This window comes from Polyergus mexicanus, unplaced genomic scaffold (genome assembly GCF_030449975.1).
Source record: "Polyergus mexicanus isolate NDT 795.1 unplaced genomic scaffold, iyPolMexi1.0 SCAF_13, whole genome shotgun sequence".
Taxonomy (NCBI): Eukaryota; Metazoa; Arthropoda; class Insecta; order Hymenoptera; family Formicidae; genus Polyergus; species Polyergus mexicanus.
In genome coordinates this window covers 236,036-259,230 of record NW_027223333.1, presented here as the reverse complement: position 1 = coordinate 259,230, position 23,195 = coordinate 236,036, and the positions used below count along the sequence as shown (strand labels likewise).

The 23,195-nt window shown below is 35.4% G+C and overlaps 3 protein-coding genes across 5 annotated transcripts; all 3 read right to left on the bottom strand.

Moving 5' to 3' along the window:
• Positions 1-186: 186 nt before the first annotated feature.
• On the bottom strand, positions 187-9,887 carry Tsp (Thrombospondin). The gene is made up of 15 exons (XM_070306629.1): positions 9,594-9,887; positions 8,905-9,075; positions 8,593-8,819; positions 6,956-7,871; positions 6,791-6,876; positions 6,338-6,401; positions 5,284-5,491; positions 4,967-5,095; positions 4,380-4,656; positions 4,127-4,279; positions 3,290-3,662; positions 2,743-3,096; positions 1,880-2,107; positions 1,131-1,643; positions 187-841 (listed from the first exon to the last, which is right to left on the bottom strand). The coding sequence occupies exons 1-15, from the start codon at positions 9,667-9,669 to the stop codon at positions 723-725; spliced, it is 3,894 nt and encodes a 1,297-aa protein (XP_070162730.1). The 5' UTR covers positions 9,670-9,887; the 3' UTR covers positions 187-722.
• Positions 9,888-12,362: 2,475 nt separating this feature from the next.
• On the bottom strand, positions 12,363-19,005 carry LOC138939100 (adipokinetic hormone/corazonin-related peptide receptor variant I-like). 3 transcript variants are annotated; one of them, XM_070306638.1, is made up of 9 exons: positions 18,403-19,005; positions 15,257-15,524; positions 14,960-15,108; positions 14,612-14,717; positions 14,310-14,517; positions 13,947-14,070; positions 13,535-13,667; positions 12,802-12,964; positions 12,363-12,560 (listed from the first exon to the last, which is right to left on the bottom strand). In XM_070306638.1, the coding sequence occupies exons 2-9, from the start codon at positions 15,494-15,496 to the stop codon at positions 12,448-12,450; spliced, it is 1,236 nt and encodes a 411-aa protein (XP_070162739.1). In that variant the 5' UTR covers positions 15,497-15,524; positions 18,403-19,005; the 3' UTR covers positions 12,363-12,447. The 3 variants fall into 3 exon arrangements, with proteins under 3 accessions (XP_070162739.1, XP_070162740.1, XP_070162741.1); XM_070306639.1 differs by having other exon boundaries at positions 15,011-15,108; XM_070306640.1 differs by lacking the exon at positions 12,802-12,964 and having other exon boundaries at positions 12,401-12,560; positions 18,403-19,003.
• Positions 19,006-21,041: 2,036 nt separating this feature from the next.
• Positions 21,042-23,150, bottom strand: Aatf (Apoptosis antagonizing transcription factor). Its single transcript, XM_070306222.1, has 2 exons — positions 22,672-23,150; positions 21,042-22,562 (listed from the first exon to the last, which is right to left on the bottom strand). Exons 1-2 carry the CDS (start codon positions 22,866-22,868, stop codon positions 21,254-21,256), a joined length of 1,506 nt encoding a protein of 501 aa, XP_070162323.1. The 5' UTR covers positions 22,869-23,150; the 3' UTR covers positions 21,042-21,253.
• Between the last annotated feature and the right edge of the window lie 45 nt (positions 23,151-23,195).

Sequence of the window (23,195 nt, the reverse complement as noted above, 5' to 3'; positions counted from 1 at the left end):
TTTAAATTATCTTGTTACTAACCCTTTTCAATTATCTTTTCCAGAGATTAAAAAAGTTCAATGCTCTTCCTGTATAATTTCATGTAATATTGACGCTGCACATATTGGAAGGTCAAATGATTATGAAATGAATGACGAAATGCCATGGAGATATATATATATATATATATATATATATATGACGATTAGTACTTTATTTCGCTCTATTATTAAAGTACAAAAATAGTTTTTACGAAAGTTGCATCTCTTAAAGAGATAAAAAAATTGCAACGATTAAAATCATTATGATTTTATACATTTCAAATTATGACATATATTAATCGATGTGCCTCGCGACTCCGTATTTCTCTCATATCTGTACATACGTTTCGCTTTATACTGACATTAAAATTAAGGTGAAATAATATTTGAATATAATTATTTGCGATACAATAAAAATTAATTAATAGGTTAAATAGAAGAAATATAATATAATATTCACACATATATTCTGCAATATTAAATATCCGTGTGACACAAGATGTCTATATATATATATATATCTAAGAAATGTACAAAACTTCTCACAAAGAATTGTAATTTGGCGATCGATTATAGCAAATATTATAATTCGCATACATATGACTCCATGATTATTTCAGAATTAAAATTACGGAGATTTTTTAATTTTCTTGTAATCCCTGCACTCTTTATTGACTCGTTCTTGTCACTGAGAACCTGCTTTAGAAATCATAATTCATTCGTTTTGTTATTTGCTGTTGATGACCTGCTTCAATTCCCACTTGAACTTCTTTCTTTAATTTATCAGGTAATTCGTTCCATATGGATCGAGGCACAGTTTCTGAAAATAACATTAATTTCTTAGCTATATATATATATATATATACACACATCAATTGTAATTGTTTTAAAATTTCTGTTAATTTTTGTGGCATTTCTTTCTTCATACGTGCGTATGTATTATGATCATTATATTATCTTTGTTATATTTACTATAGTGACAAAAAAATATTTACTATATTTACTATAATAATAAAAAAACATTATAATTTTTTTAAAATGATGAATTCTTGAATTTGCCGATTGCGATGTTTTGTAGGGTATTTTTTGGCAGAAATTGCTCGCTTTACCTTCACACTTGTACAGTAAATCGGACCAGATGATTCCAGCCTGCGAGAAACAATAGACACCTATTTTACCGCCTTGCAAAGTCGAGTCGAATAAATTTCCGGAATCAGTTACTAATTGCGTCCCCTGATATAACCAGAATCTAATCAGGCCAATCTTTGGCCTATGTGTCAAATACCATCTGTACGACACCCTTTGCTGATAGCCCATCTTTTTTGGATCTCTCCAGAGAATTTTCACCTGATTGGGAGTATCGTACATGTGCCAAAGACTATTTCGGAGCATCTCGCCCGGTCCAGTTTCGGATTGAACGAGCTTTAATATAATCCCGGGTTCGGCTTGGGCGCGGAACGGAGATCCTATCCAGTAGACCTGCGCGCCCATCTTCCAGGTAACAACGTAAAAGTGTCGAGGATCCTGATAGCCAAAAACGAAGCCCACGAAATCGTCGTCATCGTCATTGTCATCGATATAAAAGGTTCCCTCGAAATCGACGCCAGTAAGCACATCCGGCCCTTGATATAGATGAAGAAACGGATGAAAAGAATTTACGAATGCAATAGTCTGTAGAATTAATTAGTAATTAATTAGAAGCTTTATATGCTTTATTTTTTACATTCAATTACGTTGAATTTAAAGAAACGATGTAAAACGATGGAAGATTTTTATAAAGTTTGCAAAATATAAGAGTTGGAGTTTTTTTTTTTTTTTTTTTTTTTTACACATGTCGTTACGATAAAAATAAACTCACCTATAGCGATTCCAGGATCGCTATTGAGAAGCTGCCAAATCTCAGCTCCGTCGTTATGAATTCTCCATGCAGGATCTTCCTGCGATGTACCGAATGGATCGAGATGGATGGTCTTGTATTTCCGGAAGTCCGTCGCCCATATTAAACTATTGTTGGGGCAGTTGTCGCGGGAGTTGATGATCGTGTCGTTGTCGTTGTCATTCCAGCAGGCATCGCCGATACCGTCGTCTATACATGCAAAATATAAGTAATACACGTTACAATGTCAATTATCACGTACTGTCTTAAACTGAATCAGTGAAAATATTACTGATTAAAGCAGACAGGATTTCAGTGATCTTCAGTGCGAACATTCACATTTCGCTTCTCTATTTTATATTTCATTGATTAAAGTATTGTAGTAAGATTTTACTGAAAAATTAATCAGTACTACTAACTGATTCTTCTCAACTGAGATTTCACTGTGCTATACTTATAACTGGAACATCTGCTTATCAATGATAATACACTGATTCTATTTGAGAGAGTTAATTAATTTCCTTTCACACATATCTCTTTTTTTCTATAAATATTTATTATATTATTTAAAATTGTGTGTGTTTGATTTTTTGTTTTTCTGTCAAATAATAATAATAATTAATAACAATCGATTTCTCGTACGATAGATAGCATATATAATTATCATTGTATCAAAATTAAGAAAGATATTACGATTTTTAAATAGTGATTTTGCGTATTTGTTTTTTACGTTGTTTATTTACGCGTTACATAATTGATATAGTAAATAAACTTATTTGTCGTACCTCAAGGTAGCAAAATCACATAGTTGTGTTGGAAGGAAAAAAAAAACTTGTTATCCTCACGATTAATATCAAGCTGATCCGGATTGTACACATAAGGACAGTTATCGATTCCGTTGATTATATTATCGCCGTCGATGTCATTGTCGCATTCGTCGCCGATGTTATCGCGATCGAGATCGTTCTGTCCGGGATTCGCCACATCCGGACAATTGTCCCTGTCGTCCTGAACACCGTCCCTGTCGTAATCCGTGTCGGTGTCGCAAACGTTCCCAACACCGTCGCCGTCGGTGTCCGCCTGGTCGGGATTGCTAATACTCGGACAATTGTCGCAGGCATTGCCGATGCCGTCCATGTCGGTGTCATGCTGATTAGGATTCTTCACCATAGGACAATTATCTTGAATATTTTCGATACCTAAAAGATTATAAGTATATAGTATCATATGCCGTATCATATTCGCATTGATTATAATTAGCGATAGAGTCATGAGTAATTATTTTTTAACGACGAAAAAATATGGAGTGCCCCCTTTGCTGCCTTTCTATTTAATTCATAAAAACTTGGAGATATTTTTTTAACGCTGAAAATTAAACATAGCGATAATTACCGTCACCGTCTATATCGCTATCGCACGCATCGCCTATGTTATCGTCGTCTAAGTCTTGCTGCTTCGGATTCGGAGCTGTCGGGCAATTGTCACACTCGTCGCCGATCTTGTCTTTGTCCGTGTCCATTTGATTCGGATTATAAAGATATATACAATTGTCAGCATCATTTAATACGCCGTCGTTATCGGCGTCGTCGTCACAAGCATCGCCAATCCCGTCTTCGTCGGTGTCCTCTTGTCCGCTGTTCGGTATCGTTGGACAATTGTCGATACGACAGCGATGATCGTGGCAATGCAGACTCTTATCGGGAATACCGTCGCTATCGATGTCAGGACCGCAGGTGAATCCGTTTCCGGCCCAACCGGTGCGACACTGCGAATCATGCATCAAAGTATTTTCATTTTACGTATTTTCTGTTTTAATCGATAAAATTAGATAACATGGGGGAGATGTAATTTACGTAGCATCGTTCTTTTCTAATTTTAAATCTATAAAGTGAAAAATAATTGTAAATAAAAGATTGAAATTCTACAAGTTTAGAAAAGAATTACAGATGTAAAAAATTTCCAAAAAAAAAAAAAAAAATATATATACGTATCTTTTAAAACAAATTTAATCTTTTAAAAATAATTTTCCTAGATGTATTTTTCACTCGAGTTTTTTTCATTACACACATACATTTTAATTGTATAAAAATTCTCCGTAAAATTGTGCTCTATTTTTTTTTCTTTTTCATTTAAATACTATTATTTCTAGAAGTTTGTCTTTATATGTATAAATTTTAATCTGTATCGTTACAAAATTTTCTGTAAATGATATTTGCAGCGACATTTTACCTTACACGAATATTCGTTGAAATACACGGCAATGCAATTGGCATTAATGTCACAGACTGTTACCATATCCGGGCAGAGATCTTGTTGAAGATGACATCCCACTGTTTGATTACCGATATAGCCGGGTTTACAACGACCACATCTATAGGACCCCTTTATAGAAATAACGAACAACAGTTAAAACGTATGACAAAAAAATAAGAGAATTCATTTCTCTGTAAATCATAATTTAGAATCTTCAAAAATTTCTCACCTCCGTGTTGATGCATTCCGAGTCACGATGGCATCCGCCGTTGTTGATTTCGCATTCGTTTATATCCCGACAAATTTGTGTTTTCGTCTTGGCCATCTCAACACCGACACCTTCCGTCATAGGTCCGGTGTAACCTGGCGGGCATCTGTCGCATCTGTATCCGGGATGGAGATTGATGCACCGTACTCCGGAAAAACAAGGTCGAACCAGTTCGCATTCGTTCGCATCGTGACAGACCGTGCCGTTACCCACATATCCCAATGGACACGGACCGCATCTGTATCGCGTTTAAAATTAATTAAAAAACACGAGGTGAGAGTACATATTCAAATATCTCTTTGTGTCTTGTTTAGCCGATAAATAACAAAATGAAGAAAAAGATTGCTGAGCTAAAGAGAAACGTGGAGATTTAATTATATCATTTTTTATAATTTCTCTTTCTCTCTTTATACGCGCTAAAAATTTATTAATTCGCATTTCGATAAAACGAGCCTCTGTGTCGTTTTTTTTTTTCGGAAAGAAATTGAATAAATTGATGTTGAGTGAGACTTCAAATATATATATAAAAGTATGCCGCTGATATTTACTTGAAATATGGTGGACTGTAAATTGGATAGCACTTGACTTCCGGATGGCAGGGATGAGTTTCGCAAGGGTTTCTATGCCTGTCGCATCTTTCGCCATCGCCGACGTATCCAATGGGACATCTACCGCATCTGAAAACGAGAATTATACTCAAATAAACGCAATGTACGATTTCGTGAAACATATATGATATTCGTTATTGCATAAGATACATATTATTGCAGATTTTTTTTTTTTTTTTTTTTGAAACTCTTGCTTTTATACGCTTTTATCTTATCTATTTTACAAATTCGGACAACATGCGCGGTGGCAATTTTACTTGTAACCATCGGTGGCATCGTAACAACGCACTCCCTGGAAGCACGGCCGGTTGACGCAGGTGATGACGTTGATTTTGGTGCAGGTCCGTCCGTTTCCGGTATAACCGCGGGGACAGGGGCCGCACTGAGGTCCCCTCGATGTCTGACGGCATTCGACGTCGGGATAGCACGGTGAAGGATCGCACGTGAGCAGCGGCGGTGATGGCACTACGGGAATTACCGGGATCACGGCTCGAATGACGATTGAGTGAATTTGCCAATTTTTCGGGATATTTTCGGTCTCCGATCTCCCATACGCGTCCGTCGAGCGGGCCCGGCACGGACCCCCGGAAAATTATTGCGACGCCCCAGCGTGTCGTACGTGCACGTGCAAGTGATATACGTGTGCGCGTGTATTTAACCGAGATCGACTTAGGATCGATGTCGTGAATCTCTTGCGCATACCCTCTATTTGCTTAGAATAGGGACAATTGCGAAGACGATAATGATGCAATTGTAAAGCTGTCTAATTTTAATCTAATTTCTGTCGATAGATAAAAGTCGAACAGATAGATATCGAGAAGCGAATATGCCATTTTAGGAGAGAATAAGAATTTTCTCGATAGTTATATTACGATAAGATCTTTTGTAACGGAAAAACAAGAAAAAAATAGCGCCGTTTATATCGAGCGACGATTGTTTGCGGCTGCAAGCATCGTGTTTTAAACTCATTAGCTCCCGTCCACGCGTCAAAAGAGATATTTAAATAAAAATATATATGTTGGACTACGCAACACGCAAGAATACAAGAGTCACAACAAAGTTGAATTTTTCTAACAACAGGCATTTATTGCGTTGTAAGATTGCTTAATACAACTCGTTCCATTATAAATAGACATTTCCGTTGACAACTGCCATACGTACAGATTAAATTCGAGAGTGTCAAGGACGCGAGAGTGATAGATAGATAAAATCATTCAACTGACATTACGGTGCGATTTTGGCTAGCTTCTAAATTAAGAGAACTGTTATTTTCGAGCACGTGTCCTTTCAATACGACGGAACGTCACTCACCGATGGGTGTACGACACGCCGCGCAGTTTTCGATCAATCGACGAAGATGTTGTGTTTCCTGCCTCTGTAAAATAGCAGACAACGAAGAATCGCATAAATTCTTTGAGCTTTGCAAATTTTTTTTCTTATAGATAACGAATAATCCTGATGTTTCTTTTTACGAAGTATCTTAATGATGAAGCGTTAATTTCGTATCGTAATAAAAATATTAAATTTTTACTTTCTACAATCATTTAAATTTAATTTAACAATTATTTATTTGAAGCGAAACAATAGAGAATGATATATATATATATATATATATATATATATATATATATATATATATATATATAGCATGTTAATCTTAATCTAATATTATTACAGTATGAATATGCGTGCGCACGCATACAATGTGTGCGCGCATAACAAGGATATTAATTTAAAATCTAAAGGATTAATCGCTTTACTCACATTTAGTTCTAGTTCCCTCCCGAGTTTCCTGGTGACGTTGATTAATTCGTTCAACGTTTTCACGATTCGATCGTCGGTCTGGCAGACTGGAAAATATTTTTCATAAAAATGCGTTAAATTTCGAAGAATGTTAAACAATTTAATATCCGCTTACGTCTCGCTCACCTCTTTCATCTAGACTCTGGATTCCAATGTCGCCTCTTACGGGCTTTTTATTAGGTAACGACACGTGCGTATCATCCGGATAATCATATTTATCGGGTACTTGTGGACTTCGATCAGGTCGGTTAAGTTCATCGGCAGATCCGAACTCATCGAACTCATTTGATGTTGGAAAAGGATTCTTGTTAGAATTATATGGATTCGATCCGTCAGATTCGTCCGATCCACCGTTCCACGGTTTGTTGGGACGTAGAGGAATCTGTACGTTGGAATGTGGAAACTTCGAAGGTAACGGTGAAGGATAAGACTCATCTGGATAGTCAAGATCGTTAATCTCACCCAATCCTCCAGGTTTATTCGGGCCATGTTGATTCGATCCATTGGGTCTTGTATTTGATTGAGGTTTCTTAGTAGGGCGATATCCTGTGGTAGAATGCAACGGTTGGAAATTAAACGGTGAAGAGGGAAATTCTGAATAATCAAGATTATGTATCTGATCCGCTTTGTCAGGTTGAGCGTTCAAAAGCGGATTGAAAGAGCTATTTGGATCATATTTATCAGGTTTCTTATTGCTTCCTGGAGATCGCGGCTTCTTGTTTGGTCGGTCGCGATCGTTCGGATGATCGCGGTCATTCTCCTGACCGGGAATTTTTGTGTCATCCGGACGATGATTGGGATGTTTCGAGCTGTTTTGGCCAAGGGACGGTGTAGAATTGTTATTCTGATCCGATGTATCCGATCCGTCGCCACCATCGGTCCCATCAGGTCGATCGGTAATTTTCGTATGGTTCAGATGTTGGACATTTTCAAATATCGAAGTCTGCAGTAGATCGATTAGATTATCGGGACACTGTTCCTTCTTCAGCACCTCGATGATGTTGAGATGATACACTTTCGTCCGACACGTTCGTTCTCTGAACTAAAAGAATTTCGGCGTATTTATTAATAAATCAACATTATATTTCAATCGAGTAAATTTCAACCACCAATTAAATGAATTGTCAGTTAAATAAGTAAGGATATTTATAAATCAAATATTTGTATGATATATGTAACAGTATTTTTAATATTGTTAAATATTTATTTTTTGAAATTTGTGAAAATATATCGAATTTTACTTATTGTTGGCAAATTGCGGGATGAGAATAGAATGAAATCGTAGAGTGACAATGCATAAAATCGGAATAATGTCAGTAACAGAAATAGGGCACGAATTTATTGAAACGAATTCAATTCATCTAGTAATCAGAGACCGTTGTGACTGAGTTGGGTAAACCGACCAGGTGCACGTAACAGAAGTATAGTAACTAGCTTAGACCTCGTCAACCATATTTGGAAAGACGTCGTCCCACGTTTGCGGACGTCATGGACGGTACGTAAATAAGAAATCGTCGTGCAATCGTAAAAGCGGAAAAGATAACGACAGAGAAAAATAATATCGAGCAGAACAAAAAATAAAAAGATGTGAATAAAGATTTTACATTCAGCATTCGAGAAGCAATTCAAAATGAATACATTCACGTTCGTATTTTTTTTTTTAATTTCTTCAACAAATATAAATAAAATGCGCGAATTAACGCGGTGTATAACATATATATATATAAGGATATCAGTCTAAAAATAAATATTTTGATTCTTACCACTTCTGTGAACGGGCTGTCCTCGCTCTCAGCTATGTTGCGGAAGGTTCTCTTGAGCGGTATAGAGCCCTCGTAGATGCAATCGGCGTACACGTCCACGCGAGCATTGAGTGGCTTCTGGTGCACCTGGATGATCAGGTTCTTCACAGGCGTATTCACCGAAAGGGAGTCTACGTTGACGTACGCGGTGCTACGTCGGCCGCTATTGTCGTGGCTCTCGAGTATAACTGGAACGACAAGGGTCGACATTTTTTTTTTTTTGTTATATGAAAAATTAGGAGAATCGTGATCCAAAAGAATTCGTCGGCTCACCGCGCTTTGTTCGTCGATCCAGTATGAGCACCATTTTGGTTTTCGTCTGTTTATACTTTACGGCCAATAAAGTCTCGATCAAATTGCCGGCTTTCTTTCTGACTTTGATGTTGGACAAGGCGATAATAAACTCATCTTCGTACCACACATCTTGCAGGCTCGCAGTTAAGGCTTTCGAAATAAAGTAAAAAGATATTATAAGTAGGATAATGTAAAAATGATACTACGCATTGAATAATGGATATGTTGAAATTAATGGATTTAATATTATAATTAATATTAATCAATAGAAGGATATTTCGGTTTTAATTTATTTACACGCGTTGTTGATACGGTATGAACAGTAATGGAGTGACCGTACCAAGTATTGGTCACCGAACTCGCGTTGCTACCAAGTTTCTTGTAGCATCGTACCGAGAATGGTCTTCGATAGTGCAAACGCGTCTAAATCGAAGAGAAGTAATAGCAGTAATAGTAGAAGGGAGAGTAGTTTTATAAAAAAATCCTATCAATATTTAGATTACTAGATAAATGAAAGAAAATATTAGGAAAAATATATAATTACTAATACGAATGTATGTTAATTAACGAAAAAAAAGAATCTGAATTTTGGAAGCGATGCAAGATAGTGGAGACATTAAAATCGACAAAATATTCTCCACTTTTCCAGCGCAATCGATCTTCTTTACCTTCGTCGGGGATGACGCTACTCTCGACAATGCAGACGATTAGTAGTCCGAGGATCAAGACGGTCAGGACTCGCATCTTGTGACGCGTTTCCTATTCACTTCGCGTGAATTAATCGAACTTTCTGCGATGGAATTTTTAAGAAGGGGAAAGGGACGAGATTCGAAGAAAACGTCTTCTCTCCGTAAATTTTAACTCCGTTCGGTCGCTCGGTTTCTCCTCTCGAAATCGCGAGATGCGGAGGATTCTGACGGATACGACGGCACGCGCGCGGATACAGAAGGCACGGCCGCCGACTGAGGCGCGGACGCTAACCGTCCGCGACTTTATACGTCGCCCACGAATACGACTTTACGAAGGAGATTTTCTGCGGTGCTACTTGCACCGGTATATAGCGAACAGAGAAAATGTTAATGAATTAATTTAAATATTACGATTATCGCGAGAAGAAAGATGGAGAGAAAGCGCGAAAGGGGAAAACTGCTTGATATAAAACCATTTTTAGAAATAAAAGATAAAGATTGATGGAGAGATTAATAAAAATTAATAGATAAAGATTTTTTGATGCGCGAATCAAGTTTATGAATAAAACCACGCGATTGGGATAACAGTTTAGGATAAAAGATTGAACTCGTTTCTTTTTTTAAGGATTTTATTTTTTAAATGTTTATTTAATAAATTCCTATTGTAAGAAATGAGATACATTTAATTATACGATAGATCATTCGTGTATAATCCGGAAATGGAATAAGCAATATTATTGCCCGCATGATCTGGCTGAATGATTAGTCCTGATGTCACTAACACACATTACTCCTGTGACGATATTGTATGCACACGCCTACAAAGAGCTGTTTTTTTTTATACGATATGAAATAGTCATAGCGCGTCGAGAATCACAAATAGTCGGCGCCAATATAAATTAATCTCTTCCTTCTACGGTGACATGAGCAAACACTTCTCAGAGAAATCAATTAATGCAATCATTCGAGTAGCACATTAGCATATTATTTTGGAGTACTCTTAATAAAACTATTGCCACATTGTGCTGATATATTGTGTTTTTTTTTTTTTTTTGTATTTTCATAGGGATAAATGCTTCTCCGTGGAATTTTTCGATGGCTTACTTTGTCCCTTCGATGCGGTGGATCTTGCAACAGGTATGTTACAATGTCGCTTCTGTGCCAGTTACGCGTATGTGGGAAGTAGTCCCACCTACACATCCACACTAGTTTTCAAACCGTAGATATGCTGCACAGCAAAGTCTAGTTTCCTCTGACATGCCATACACGGTGTCTTTGAAAAATAGAAGAAAAATGTATCCGAAATTCAATTATACTAACTTTACTACAATCGAGCGTGATCTCTTCGAGATAATATGATTAATTTGAAAAAATTTATAAAAGAAATAAAAATTGATCGTATATAATATACATATATATCTAGAATTTCTCCCAAAATAAAATACGCAAATTTCATAAATTGAGGATTTATTTAAAAAAAAATTTCTGTAATTGAGTTCTTTTCAATTCGCGCTCGTTTCTTGCCGAATCGATAATATTTCCAACGTAAACATAGATTAATCTCATATGTTCGTAAAATTTTACGTTACTGGTCACATATTTCTCACTCCCGATTTCTCTCGCCGATTATAACGTGGCGAAATGCCTCGTTTCTACATTTCGATACGTTATGCCGCGTTTCTCGTCCACGTCGTACACGTTCCGTTGCAAACACGCGGAACGAAAGGGATCGCTTCGACCCAGAGCCGTGTCATTTCGTCCTCGTCATTAACTACGTTCTAGCCGTGTCGGATGCCGATCGAGACTTTGCGGAGTCCGTTCTAAATTATGTGATCAATTCTCCATTCTTAATTAAGCGGCATTACGGATACAATGTGCGGCCTGAACTTGATATATGTAACACAGCTTCGTCACATACATGTATATTGCACCAGACACCTGGTACGGAGTCACGCAGATTTGACTCAATTGAGACTACAATGAGCTGGCGTACTACATTGATGCCTTCGATTCTGAGAAAAAAAAAGCGCCTACTATGATTACTTTACGAACCGAAATACGAATTATTACGTTACCGCGTTATTACATGACGCTATCCGAGTTCGCCGGAATGAATAATTCGTACGCACTTCGCGTGTATCGCATAAATTAATATTTTATTTCATTTTTTATGTACAGAAATATTTATAAAAATTTTAAAAATCAATTTTGCAGGCTTATATTTGGACTCTTAAGTGACGAGAAAAGTATGCGTAACGAACACAAAACACAAAACTCGAAGATGGATTTTTCTATTTTTTTCTCCATTAGAAAAATACGGAATTAACGGGGAATTATTAGCAGTGCTGTAAATAGCTCACGTAAAACTTGTTTGTACAACCTTGCATCGCAAAATTATTAAAAAAAAAAAAAAAACTTACACACATACCCGACGAAACTTGCACACTTGAAACGCTGCTTATATCGTAATACGTATAAAAATCACTCAGTCACTTAATCTATAGAGCTTAACTAACATTGAAATAAATATATCTAGAAATGGACGAGTACAATATGTAGTTTACTGAGGAAAATTCGTCTCCTTGCATCAAGAATCCATCGAGCGTAACCCGATCGCGATCACAGATCATCATTTTTATTATTTTTTTTTGTAGCCTAATTTTATTATATATATATATTTGAAAATATATAAATAGAAGACTTTTTTTAATAGTTCTGTGTACACGATGCTATATAGGGTTTGCATCGTGTATGGACGGCAAAGATGTGTCGTTCGAGTCACAATTGCAAGATTGCTCCTTTTCATAGAAAGATGCGGAAACGTCGCATTCTTCTACACACATCTGTTTGATCTGGCGAACGTCGCGTTCATTGTCAATCGAGGAGCTTGACCGACAGAGAGAGCGGCGTGAGCCGGGTCTCGATGGTGGCTGCACGCATCGGAGCCTAGAAATTAGAGAGCAGAGATTTTTGTAAAGAAAACAGATTCGAAACTCTTCGAAATATCTAATCGATAATTTGGAAAATTCACGCGTCTTTGCGTCGTCTCTATACTTGCGACAATTCTGCACTTCTTTTATTTCTTTTACATAAAAGAACAATGTCATCATTTTTGTGTTAGATGAAGCAGAGTTTTTTCACTTGTGAATTTTAATAGCAAGGATAAAATAAGGATGCACATAGTTACCACGATCATGCGATGAGCGTCTGTTATATGAAGTCGAGGGATTAAAGAGAATCGGCAAGGCAATTACGAAAATCGTGAAAATGGAATCTTTGGCGTACGCGACTACTGGAAATTCCATAGTTGTGTTGATGCGCCTTAGAATGGGATGGGATTGAATCTTTGCCTGGAAGTATAAGTATAACAGGCAGCTTGAATATATTAGTAGGATAGAGAGATAAATTTGTTAGAATATACGTTTTTGTTAATAAAAAAATTGAGTAATATTTTTTTTTCTTTTTATATTTTCTTCTTGCAATTAGTAATGCGAGTTCGGTTTGGCAATTATAAGACGAAATTATGTGTTAGAAATCACGCGTTAACAATACATAGGCGTAAATAATCGTGTTAACACGATGATTATATTAATTCGTCCTGTATCGAGTTCTATTTCACGCTTGAATCGAATATAATTTTTATTAAAGTAAATTTGTTACGTATGTATAATTAATATCTGAAAACTTATTACGCAAAACTTTGTCTCTCTCTCTCTCTCTCTCTCTCTTTCCCTCTCTCGGCTGCATATAATTTGAATTTATAAAAATCTTATCGCATATTGGAATATTTGAATACACAATAAAAAAGAATACAAAGGATAATAAAATTATAGGAATAAATGCAGAAAAAAACTTTTAAGAAGAAAATTTATTAGAATTAGTGTTAATATCCTTTCAGATTTTACGTAATAAATACTTACTTTGTTTCTCTGACGTATGTTAAAAATACCGTAGATGATGGGGTTCATGCTGGAATTGGTGCACGCGAAGAAGAAAAGGGCTCTCTGAATGCGTTCGTCGACCCTCTGGGCTGATGATCGATCGAACCAGTACCTATTTAACAATAATAATCATGCAAATAAACAGCGAATCTCTAGTAAGTAAGAAGTTTAAAATCTGGGATATTATTATTATTTTCTTTTAATAGAGCTGAATTTATACAAGCCTATCTGTGACCATGAACATTGCTCGCGTCAAAAGTCAATATTTTCACATAATCGCTTCGATCAATTTCGCTGATTTTGCGGAATGTGTCATTATTATTACGAATATAATTTCAAAACGAGGAAGAAAAGAGGGTCCTGTGAAAATTGAAAAATAGTTGTCACTCACCAAACGCTCATCACGTAATAAGGACTCCAACAGATAATAAATACGGCGATAATGGTTATCGTCATTTTTAAAGTGCGTACCCGCGCTCGACTTAGGAAACCGCTCGAGGAACGACGTATTTTATCTGCGAGAGAATGCGCATTGATTAATCGCTTCACTTTGTTGCTAAGCATTAAATAACATGCCACTCTATACGGGACTTTGCGAATAAAATAAGAGAAATAGCGATATAATGCAACATTTTGTGTATGCGTACGCGAGATTGAGAATGTGTTTGCATGTGTGAAATGTGTTTTCATAATAAATCTCGTATATGCTTTCGAATAATTATTCTCGTAGCGCGATAAATCATATCGGCCGTACCTTCGCTCCTCTCTTTGGATCTGCGGCAGATCTCCATGAAAATACTGCTATAAGTGTAGAATATTACGATGAGTGGGAACCAATACATTATCAACATGCCGAATAAAGTGTACGAGATTTCGTGCACGTATGACGGGAAGAAGTTGAAAGTTATACATTGGGTGTAACAGGTATAATTCGGATGCGTCTCGAGATGAAACACCAACATCTACGGGGAACGAAGAAAGTTATGCGTTTAAATTTGTCAGGATAATGAAGTGAGATCGTGTGATCTCGTGCCAATTATGTGTTAATTAGCGCACCTGCGGCAAGGAACACAGTACGGAGCCAACCCACGCGAGCATCAGCATTATTTTTCCTCTCCTGTAAACGTCCAGTATCTGGAGAGGCCGCATTACAGCGTAATATCTGTAATGTTACGTTAAACAGATAAAGATATATTCTGAATGCGATAATAGGATCTCAAACGTACGTATACATAGATCGAGTATATACGTATACATAATTATTATATATATTATTTATTTAAAATATACCATGATATTCAACGAAATAAATCAATAAAAAAGAGAAGAGAAATTTATCGTTTGCGTCTCATATGTATAGTATAAAGTAATGGCGATTTATCGAGATTGTTATTACGTGCTAACCTATCTATACTTATGCAAACTATTACAAAGGATGAAAGGTATAGGCCGAACATTCTGAAGAAAGCCATTATACGACACATCGCGTCTCCGGCTTCCCACGATACCGTTATCGACCATCCGATTTCAACCGGCATCATTAAGAATGTCACCTAGATAATAATTAAATTCGATAAAATTTCACATCGATCTATCGAATTTCAATCATCACGCTTTTACAGATCGCAGCGATATAATTACTTATAGAAAGTTAATTGTGCATTTGAGTAGCGCGTTATTAATTATGAATTGAATACTTACAAGAAGATCAGCGATCGACAAGTGCATTATGAGGGTGTGTATACGAGACTTGGATTTTCGCTTCTTTATTATAGTCATTATCAGCACGGTAATGTTTCCGGCGGCCGATATTATCATTAGAATGCTATAAGTGATTATCGTCACGAGGTGACCGTCATTGAAACGCATTTCGCTCGGCAATTCCGTGTCGTTGCACTCGACACTTTCCTCGTTCTCAGTTTCGCTTAACTGCATCGCCATATCGTTGAGGATGAGTTTATTACTTCATCTGCAATCATCGCATTAGATTTAATGAAAACAAGTTTTTTTTTTTTTTTTTTGCGAAGAGACTATTTCTTCGCTCCAATTATGTAGAATTAATTAAATTCTCTTTTTATTTTTGCCTAAAATTTAGAAAATGCCAAAGAAAATCTTGAAGAACGGGAGTACGTCTGATCACACACGTGAATTCATTCGAGACGATCTCACGTTCATACTTTTAGCTCGGACAATTTGGGAAACATTATTCGGGACTAGTATGTTCGCGAGGCATTCCAGTAGAACAATTCGCGGAGAAATACGTCACATCAAGTGTTCGTCAGCCTATGATTTATTCGTGGTAAGCGACCCGATCTCTGAATGATCAAAACGGTCACGTTCAAAGAGTTGACATGAGATACAACATCCGATTCAATTTGACGCGACAAATGTTTGATGAATGATTTATCTGTAATTAACGACTCGGCCTTTAAACGTAGCGATCACGTTCAAAGCGTTTACGTTAGAGTTAAATATGGTTTTCGATTCAATTTGATACATAGACGATAATATATATATATATATAAACATAATTAAAGTAAAAAAGTAACGAAATATGGAAAAATTTATAAATTATTATTTTTCAAATAAATTACAAGTTTTTTATATTGATTGTTGGAAACTCGGAAAAATGTAATTCGCTACAAAAATATTTCAATCTTTTAATTTTTATGTCTGTGTGTGTTTTTTTGATCCTCCTAGAAAATACTTAGCACGAAGAAAATGTTAAAAAAAAAAAAAAAAGCAGAAATATATATGTACATGGTATATATATATATAAAATTTCGAGTATCATAACATCTTATAAAGCGGGTTTAAATTTTTTCATCTTACAGAATAAATTAAACTCTCTTCTTTGATGCAATCGCCTTTTAGTTTAAAATGAGAGAAAACTGTGTGAGAGAACACTGTAGAAGAATCGTACAAAGCGCACCGAGTGTAAAATAGTATACTTCGAGATGATCTTCGCCAATCGAGAGAGATACGTTCGTAATCGTCTCGTCTCCGCCAACTATCGATGAATGTTCAACCCTCGTCGTGCGGGGTGCGTTGTAATACTGGCTCGGCTTACTTTCCGCCGATCTAGCGAAGCGTGTTCAGCGCAGGTCCGAGCGTATTGTAGGAGCGTATTGAGACTCGAATTAGTCCGTAACCTTTTTTTTTAACTGTGTGACTGACGAACTCCTCCGAGAAATGACCACAATTTGCACGGCTGTTTTTTTCGTAAAGAGGAGAACAGCAGATGTACGGCGAAAGATTTACGAGAGGTCCCACGCAATTTATATCACGCAATACGTTACGCGCGTTACGCGTGCGAGGATCTTAATATTAAAATATCAACGCAGATTGCGTTCAAAGTACCAAATCCGCCTGACATATCATGTGCTAAACATGCGCCAGAGACACGGAACTAAACTTCGGCCCCGCAAGCGCAAAGTGCATCATCGGGGGAACACGTTAAGATAATATGTAACATATTAATGAGCTGTTTTTCTTCAATAATCTTCATCCCATCGATATGATTTTTCGGGCTTTGAGCGATATAGATATTTTTTTTTTTTGGCAGCATTAATTTATCAACACTATATTGCGGATAAGCATGGAGGAAGATAGTTGCAAAACAGTATTAGGCGTAATATCGTTCATTTTTTCTGGACAATAATAGATACAGAAGTTTATATCGTGGATCGTGCAGATAAATGCGGAAGAAATTACTAAGAATCGAATAATTTAAAACGCAGAACGTGTCTTCTCTATACGTATAGTATAAAAGATCCGATAAGAGAGATTTCAATCCTCTTCAATGGGCGTCAATAAATGTCGCGATCCTTATCTAGATCCTCGTTATTTTAACAATATAACGCAGACGAATGTGCAGACAAAGTCGATACAACGCTGACTTGTCTCATTTTGGTCAAACAATCGTTTACGTTATTATTTCACAAAAAAACAAACCGTCATGTTTTCACCCAAAAACACGCTTAGATTAGATTAAAATCAAAAGCCTTACTTCAACACAACATTATGTAATAATAATAATAAAATGTAAATAATTCAAAACCGCATATTATAGTTTGATACATAAATAATTCACGGTAAAAGTAAAAAATATATATTAATTTGTACAGGATTCTTTTATATATGACGTAATACGTGTTCGTAGAATATGGTTTTATCGAATAAAATTGTTGATATAGTTCAATTAAGAATCCTCCCTCGCTTGCGCTCACGTATCGACATATCGATATAATACAATTTGTCGAACAATAAAACCTGATTAATGTTCTATGTATTTAGGATGAAACGACGCGCCCAAGAAAAAAAAAATATATATATATATATATATATATGTGTGTGTGAAATTAAAAATATATTTAATCCTTGTAAAAAATCGAAAATTTAAAAGAGTAGATAAGAGATTAATTTTTCTAAATCTTGAAATTCGAATTGAAAACATATATTGTATATCTATGTAAATAGCTTGCTATTATTTATTTTCACAAACAGTGAATAATTCTGATATGACAAAACATCATCGATGGAATATTTTTGACGAGGGGATGATGCTAGATAACTCTCTTTATACATATAATATAAATACGATTTATGGCCGTTTTTTTCAAGTTTCTTTAGAAATATTTTTAATTTTTACTTTTAGCAAATTGAAAAGAAATATTTTTCTAAAAAATATCTTTATTTTCTGTTTGCTGAAGATAGTTTTATAAGTTAGAAATTATAAAAAAATCGAAACAAAAGTTGCACATGCATCATAACTCATAGATTCTTTCTTCGATAAAAAAAAGGGGATATTATACGAAATAATTCGAATTTAATAAACAATTTCTTACTCGATGTATCTCGTAGTCTCGTAGTCCGAATCTCGATGTTTAGAGAATACTTATTCTTGATATCTGCTAATTCTTGATGTTTTCGAAATATTAGATTATAAATTGCAAGATTATCTCTGTTACGATTTTGAATAATTAGAACTAGAAGTAGGTCGAGTCGTCCACGACTTTAAGATCAATCAACACGCGCTCTAGGCGCGACCCAGTTCCGGATGGATCTTGAAGAAGAAAAGGACTGCGTGAGAACGAATGAACTTTTGTCACTTAAACGTTTTTGCGAATAATCCTTCCGCGCATCACTTAATGCGTGATTTCCTAGGGCGATCACGAATTATCTCCACATGTACATCCTCGATCCGTTTTCTCATTGCGTATGCTGGCACATATCGCTCGACAAAACATCGAGAAAAAAATCTCGTATCGCGGCGAGACGCAACAAAAAAACGAGCTTATCTATCGTTCACCTTCTACGCCGAAACGTCGCGCGCGTGAACAGCACGAGTTTTGCGAAATGCAAAAGAGGGACGCGATCTACACGTGATCGGTGACAGAATTCGATGCTGTGTGAGTATAATTAAGCGCTCGATGAACGACGAGGGACTGCGGGTTCCGCGGGACGTTCGCGATTTATCCGCCGACACAGACACTTAGATCGGCGTCAAGGGTCAAGTGTCAAATCGCCGCTGATAGGACTAACGTGTCGGGGACAGTGCCGTTGATCGAGCACACATCCGGAATGTGAGTGGAAATTTATGACGGAAGCCGAAATAAATGTCAATAAATTACAAGCGACAAGAGTTTTGGATGTCTATGTAGAGAGACAAAAATATCTCCTCATGTATGTCATCATATTATAATTGAAAAATTGATTCTCTGTCATTGTCGTTTTTTAAAGATAGAGCGGAGAAAAAAAATAGGATTTCTGATACTGAATATATTTTTTATTATATATAAAAGAAAACGAAATTTGTGTATACATGAGAATATCTCTTTAATTTATGTTTAAATATCCTATATATATATTATAAAACTGCAATATTAGAACTGCAGAATTAACAAGTAGTGTTACGTTAAAAATTAATATATATATTGTATATATTGTATATATATATATATATATATATATATATATATATATATATATATATATATATATATCGGGTGTCGGATGCTTTCGCTGTTAACTATATTTTACACTCACGCAGTCATTTTTATTATTATACAATAATACACAGACATTTTATATACATATATATTTATATCCAGGTATCAAAAGCAGCCTTTTTAACTTCATTTTGATATAATTTGACATCAAAATAACGTCAAAATGGCTACTTTTGCTACTTGGACCAGACGCAATCACTTTCGCTGTTAATTTCATTTTGTAATTGATGATTTTTGGAAATCGATAATTTCCTTTTTTACTCGATGGACAACTCGCCAAATCTCATCCTTTTAGTCATCGTCGACAAAAATTAATATTACAGAATTATATAAACAGAAGATGTCTCGTTTTAGCGCATATAGAGGAGATAATCAATTATATATAATACAATTACGTAATCAGATTGTGATCGATAGACGCGTATTCCGCAAAGGTGAATGCATCGAAGTCAAACATCGTTTGCAAAGATCTACAGTTATTATAATTATAAATATTTGTGGTATGTTTCTAATTCAATATGCATGCAAATTCCGAGAGAAACTTCATTGATATATGATTCGTCATATACCTCATTGTATAACCAATAAATAATAGTGGCCCTATTAAAAGTCGAATTTGATATTACAGATAACAGCGCATTCTTTACATAAAATACACATATACATTATATACACAACACATTTACGAAAAGAGATATCACTTTACGTAAGTATTGCAATCGTTAATATCATTGCTGAGGCAATTACCATAAATGTAGTATAATTATTATAAATCACACATATATAGATTTTTGAAATTTAATAGGGTATATTATTCCGTAATAAATTATTTCGTATTACGTAGTTTTATTTTAAAATCTAATTAGCTTGAACGCGGAAATCTTTTGCGAGACATTCGAATGTCAGGAATAATGTAATATGCTTTTCAGAACAATCTTTGTCCCCAGTTACTTTGATATCGCATTGCCACATAAGTATATATTTATGCTACATATAACAAAGTAGAATTAGGTCATAGGTTTAAATGATAGAATTGAGCCAGCGAACAAAAAAACGATAGTTAAGTAATCGTAGTCTTTCGCAACTTACAATTAATGTGTAACGTGCGTAAATGTATAAAAATATATAAAATATGCATATTTTTTAAAATAAATTTTTTGTAATATAAAACACATCTTCAATAATTTTTGTTCGATGATATAAATTTATATAAAAATCTTGAGAGAGATATATATATATATATATACACGTGTGTAATAAATATATATTAAAAATTGATTTTCTCTCTCTCTTGTTCTAGTTTAATTAATTAAGATTTCTTATTGATTAAGTCAGCAAATTATATTAGTGAAGCGAAAATCGAGATTCTGCAAACCTAACGAGATCAACAATATAATCTGTGTATAATTAATTTTATAACAAAATAATCTAATAAACTATATTAATGATTCAAAACATTAATATTATTTATAGAAATATTCAGATTTGTTGAAAAAGTATAAAGAAATCATCGATGATAAAAGAGAATATATTTCTGTATGAAAAAATATTAATTAGATTATTTCGATTACATCATGGAACAGATAGATTGGGAAATTTATGTGTCAATCTATACATCGTGTATCAATTCTTGTATATTACAAAGATAAAATTACATTATGCGATTTAATAATTTAGATTTCTATAATTATTGCTTCATTTGCTCATCCGTCGATTTTATTTTACCGAATAATGAATTGTACAATTCGTTCTTCGCATTATCTGTCCAAGTGTCGTATATTGTGATAGGCGCCATAAAATTAACTAATTTATTGTGAACATTGTATCGCACTTTTCGACCCTTCGTCGCGCGAGTATCGATTTTCATCTTCATCTTTCTACGCATGTTTTGCAATTGGATCCATTGTTTGCTGAGTTGTACAGGATCCGTCACGTCCGACGATTTATATTCTATCAAGTCTCTCAACAGCTGATGATAGAAATCGTCATCATCATAAATTTCCGAATCGTACTCCTGGATTCTTCTACCGTCGCTATCTTCATTTGACAAAGATTTACCGATAATATTATACTCGGAACGTTTCAGCTGAGTTTTCTTCCGTAACTTGCTTATGTCGCTCATGGCAAATTCAATTTGTTTAAGCGTAGTCTGACCAGAGTTCTTGCTCGAACTTATAGCAATCCGCGTCTTGTCATTCCACTTCTTTATGACAGAATCTCGATATTCTTTATAGAAATCATGATTTTCTTGTAAAACTTTTTCGTAATCATTGTATTTGAGACGTTTTCGGGGTATTGATTCTTCAGCAATTTCCGTGTCTTCATCGATAGATGATTCCGTTCCATTTTCTAATGCATCCTCGGTGTCGGAAGGTATTTCTTCATCTATTAAATCATTCGTGTTTGTATTCTCGTCCTTATCAACTTTTCTCTTTTTGGAATTAGCACATAAATTTTTCGTTTCAGGATACCGTTTTAACAAAAGATCTCTTAGTTGCAACATGTTATCTAAGATCAGTACCAGTTTGGTTTTAGTCTCGTTGGTCTTTTTCACAAAGTCTGTATCTGACCTAAGCTTCTTATGTATGTCATACTGTGGCATTTGATTACTATTTATAAGACACTTTTGCAGCTTTATTCGCATCTCCAATAAATTTTCCCAAAACTTGAGTTGGTTCCTGATGCAATTGCCTTTCTCTACTTCTGCTCTAACATTTGTTTCAGATATGGTTTCGACAGTAGAGTCTCTTTGTTTATAAAGTGAATTGTTTATATCATAATCATCCTGATCTTCTATATCAGACATACTCTCATCGTCTTGAGACTCTTGTTGCGAATCTGCTTCTTCAGCGCTGTAAGATTCATCCTCGCTTTGTTCCGATGTACTTCCCATCTCTTCATCTTTCGCATCTTCCCCAGGGCTTTTACTCTCATCATTACTGATATCATCCTCATCGCTATATATATCTTTTCTTGAGACTTTTTTACCAGCATATCTGTTTTAACAAATCAAGTGTGAACAAATTATATAATGTTCTATCGATCAAAATTTCTCGCTTATAGATACTAATCTTGTACACAGATGCAAATATAAAATATCTTTACCTTTTATCTACTTTGTCTAAGGTATCAATATTTTGTCTGCGAATTTTAGATTGCCGTAAATCGTCCTCCGAGAAATCATTCTCGTCGTAATATTCCACAACCTTCGCCTTCGTTTCCTCTGGTTCTTCATCCGAACCAAAATCCGGCTTTGCTGTAATCAAAGTATTTATTTTGTCGGCTAAACTCTTTCTAGCCATTTTTTTCCTATATGGCGAAACGACTTTTTCCAACACGTGTATAAGTAAACATAACCTTCCACGCAAAGATGACAAGGGATACGTTGGCGCTAATGGCTATAGGGCTAGGGGGGAGAGGGGATACGCTGATACGCATATGGATTATGGATATGTGCGTATGCGTATCCCCTCTACGCGCTCTAAGCGTGCTATTGTGTCTGGCATCTGGTATCTCTGGCATCTCTTATCTCTGCTTCTACTTTTCTCGTGCAACTTTCTTCAATTTGTTTGTGTGATTGCACCAAGACTTGGAGACATCTCTTTCAACATTCGATATCAAAATACACG